We start from the raw sequence: 3,049 nt of genomic DNA, 5'->3' as shown, positions 1-3,049 counted from the left end.
TTTTTTTTCGGCATATACAGTACAAACTAGCAAAATGGTGAAAAAATATGGATTTCCTGATTTTATCCAGAACAAAACAAAGGCAATATTTTGAAGTCGACTCAACTTCATGAAGAATTTCTTTCTAATCTTTCACATACCTATAAAAATCCTTACAGGTAAAATCAAAGTTAAACATTATCAGTAATTCTGATCGGATCTACACTACCTACTTGACTTGTGGGTTTTTGTGTTTTTCGTACGTACCTACCTATCTTTTTAAACTTTTTTTTTGTATTTTTTTCTGCTTATTAGTCAGTTCCCGTAGGTATTTTCCATAGATTTGGAAAAAATCAGACCAAAGGTGTGTTCCAGTGGAACATTTGATTTTTGACGAAAATATGGATTGTTCCGGGAAATAACGTATGGTTGGCAACCCTACTTCCTTCTCTCTTTGATTTCGGGACGATAAGACCATAGCAGTTACAGTTCCCTCTGTCAAACCCTCGTATGTATATTATGTTATGTACCTTATGAATTTGGTGCCCACAAAGCAAAATTTTCAACATCAATTTTTCCAAGGCCAGAGGATCGAACCTAAAATTAATTTGGCGGTAACAAAATGCTATTCACCTTATTCCAAACATAGAGAAGAATGTGTACGATCCCATAGATAAACCATATGAGAAGTATACTGAATGGTTTCCATGACAACTCAATACGTGTCACAGCCCAGCCTTTGGCCAATAAAATGAGGAGGAGCATGAATGTTGTACGTGATAGAATATCAAGGATCTCGCCTAAGCAGGACAGGTTACTGTAGCCCACTCCATCATAGGCATATTTAAGTACATCAAGCAGATTGAAAGCTATACCTGCAGAAGAAAAGTACAATTTTTTAAATCAAATTAAGTAATCATCTACTAGACAGCTTTTTTTTAACAGGTTTGACAGAGGGAACAACTGTAATTGCTAAGGTCTTACTGTCCCGAAATCAAAGAGAGAAGGAAGACTGGATAGGAGAAAGCCAGCTGTTCCGAGAACGAATTTTATCCCATCAGGATAAAATCCACCCCGGGCGGGAATTGAACCCGCAGCCCAGCACTTACAAGGCATACGCGTTACTGACCAAGCTAACTAGCCTGACTACTAGACAGCTTAGTTGCTTGGAATATAGCATGTCTGTCCTGTAAGCGGTTGCGGGTTCGATTTCCAATCTAGGTTTGATCTTAATCTAGGTTTGACCTCTTACCTACAACTTCTAGTATTAGACTAGCTGTAAATAATTTGGTGACTGGATGCCTCTGATGAGCAACAGCATACAGTTGTACAGGTAACAGTAAGCAATACACAATGAAGAATAAAAAGTACATTTGAGCAGTGTTCTGAAAACAAAACCAGAAAGAAAAAAAATTATTGTACCTACTTCATTATTAGAATATTACAATTTTTTACAGCAGAAAATGATAGCTCACAATATTGGGAATCTGCTCTTTATTCAGGCTTATCTATAGTAATTAGTAATACAAAGTTATTACGTTATTAGTAATACCTTTTCAATCTTAGTAATAGAGGAAGCAAAGAATTTAATTGTCATTTTTTATCAAGCATGAAAATGTGTGACCAACTCTTCAATCCCACCCAACAGTAGTATTTTGATCTTGTGACCTTTTTGCATGGTTGGTATGTATCTGGATGTGTGCTGTAACACATGAAATACCATTTATCTGACTAGGTAGGTGACTGAAGTTGTGGTTAGTGAGAAGCCAATCTATGACCAGTAAAATGGCAAGAGGAAGCTTGAACTCTGATTTGCATAGCCACTTACCCAGTATAAATGAAGTGGGTTCCGATAGAAGTACATAGGTAAAAAAAAAAAATCCTTGTATTCATATCTCCTGTTTTTCTTCTTCCTCAGATATGAAAGCAGAGCCAATCAGTCCCAACTCTATGGTATCTTATTCCAGATCAAACAGCAATGGGTCATTTCAATCTGCTAGTAATAATGTTGGAAATAATAGCAGTAGTAGTGGTCATGGTAACTATAATATTATATTTAGGTGGAAGAGCTCACTAAGTGAGAATTAAAGCCTTTAAATAATTACCCACTCTCACCAGAGCTACAAGAAGTAACTTTCAAAATAACCACTTTGACTGCCATGAATTTGTGGAACATCTATTGTTTTATTATTATTATTTTTTAAGTTACTGGGTAACCTCTGGTGACCTAGCATCATAAACCTGTTTGCATAATGAAAAAAAAGAAAAAAATCATGGATTTTGATTCCATTTAGGCTGTTAAGAGATAACAGAATTTTCCAATGTGTAAATACTTTGTGGGATGATCCCCTTGGGTCTAGCCATTAATCAGTTTTAATTGTTTGCAGAGGATGAAGAAAGTGGATCTCCTTTGAATTATAAAGAGAGAAGAAGAGAAGCCCACACACAAGCAGAACAGAAAAGAAGAGATGCTATCAAAAAAGGGTATGACAGTCTACAAGATCTAGTACCTACATGTCATCAGACTGATAGTTCAGGGTATAAATTAAGTAAAGCCACTGTCCTACAGAAATCTATTGATTACATTCAGTTCCTTGTACAACAAAAGAAAAAGTTAGAAGAAGAAAGAAATGGATTAAGAAAAGAAGTTGTGGCTCTGAGGATCATGCAAGCAAACTATGACATTATGGTCAAAGCCCAGCAAACACCTCTTGGACAGACAGAAGCAAGGTTATCAGATGAAGTGAAATTCCAAGTATTTCAGAGTATTATGGATGAACTATTTTCAACATTTTGTAATGTGGGGGTATCCAACTTTTCTGAATTATCAGCATGTGTTTTCAGTTGGCTAGAAGAATATTGTAAGCCACAGACATTAAAACAGAACATAGCATCTGTGTTATCTCGTATTGCTAATAGTGATTCCCATTAAATATTACATACAGCCAATGATGGTAGCTTAGTGTCATCAAGGCAATATTAACAACCTCTGTGGCCAAGAGGGTATCACACTAGGCTTGCTCATCAGAGGTCATGGGTTCAATTCCCAGCTGAGAAGTTTTTTTTTTTT

General features: G+C 36.1%; 2 protein-coding genes across 2 annotated transcripts; one reads left to right on the top strand and one right to left on the bottom strand.

The window, feature by feature from the left end:
• Positions 1-567: 567 nt before the first annotated feature.
• LOC103524206 (integral membrane protein GPR180) lies at positions 568-1,361 on the bottom strand. Its single transcript, XM_026833310.1, has 2 exons — positions 1,232-1,361; positions 568-854 (listed from the first exon to the last, which is right to left on the bottom strand). Exons 1-2 carry the CDS (start codon positions 1,350-1,352, stop codon positions 583-585), a joined length of 393 nt encoding a protein of 130 aa, XP_026689111.1. The 5' UTR covers positions 1,353-1,361; the 3' UTR covers positions 568-582.
• A 507-nt stretch (positions 1,362-1,868) lies between these two features.
• On the top strand, positions 1,869-3,030 carry LOC103524190 (max-like protein X). The gene is made up of 2 exons (XM_008489198.3): positions 1,869-2,017; positions 2,367-3,030. Exons 1-2 carry the CDS (start codon positions 1,900-1,902, stop codon positions 2,909-2,911), a joined length of 663 nt encoding a protein of 220 aa, XP_008487420.2. The 5' UTR covers positions 1,869-1,899; the 3' UTR covers positions 2,912-3,030.
• The last annotated feature ends 19 nt before the right edge of the window (positions 3,031-3,049 follow it).

This window comes from Diaphorina citri, unplaced genomic scaffold, assembly GCF_000475195.1.
Source record: "Diaphorina citri unplaced genomic scaffold, Diaci psyllid genome assembly version 1.1 scaffold88, whole genome shotgun sequence".
NCBI classification, from domain to species: Eukaryota; Metazoa; Arthropoda; class Insecta; order Hemiptera; family Psyllidae; genus Diaphorina; species Diaphorina citri.
This window is presented reverse-complemented; position numbering and strand designations above follow the sequence as displayed.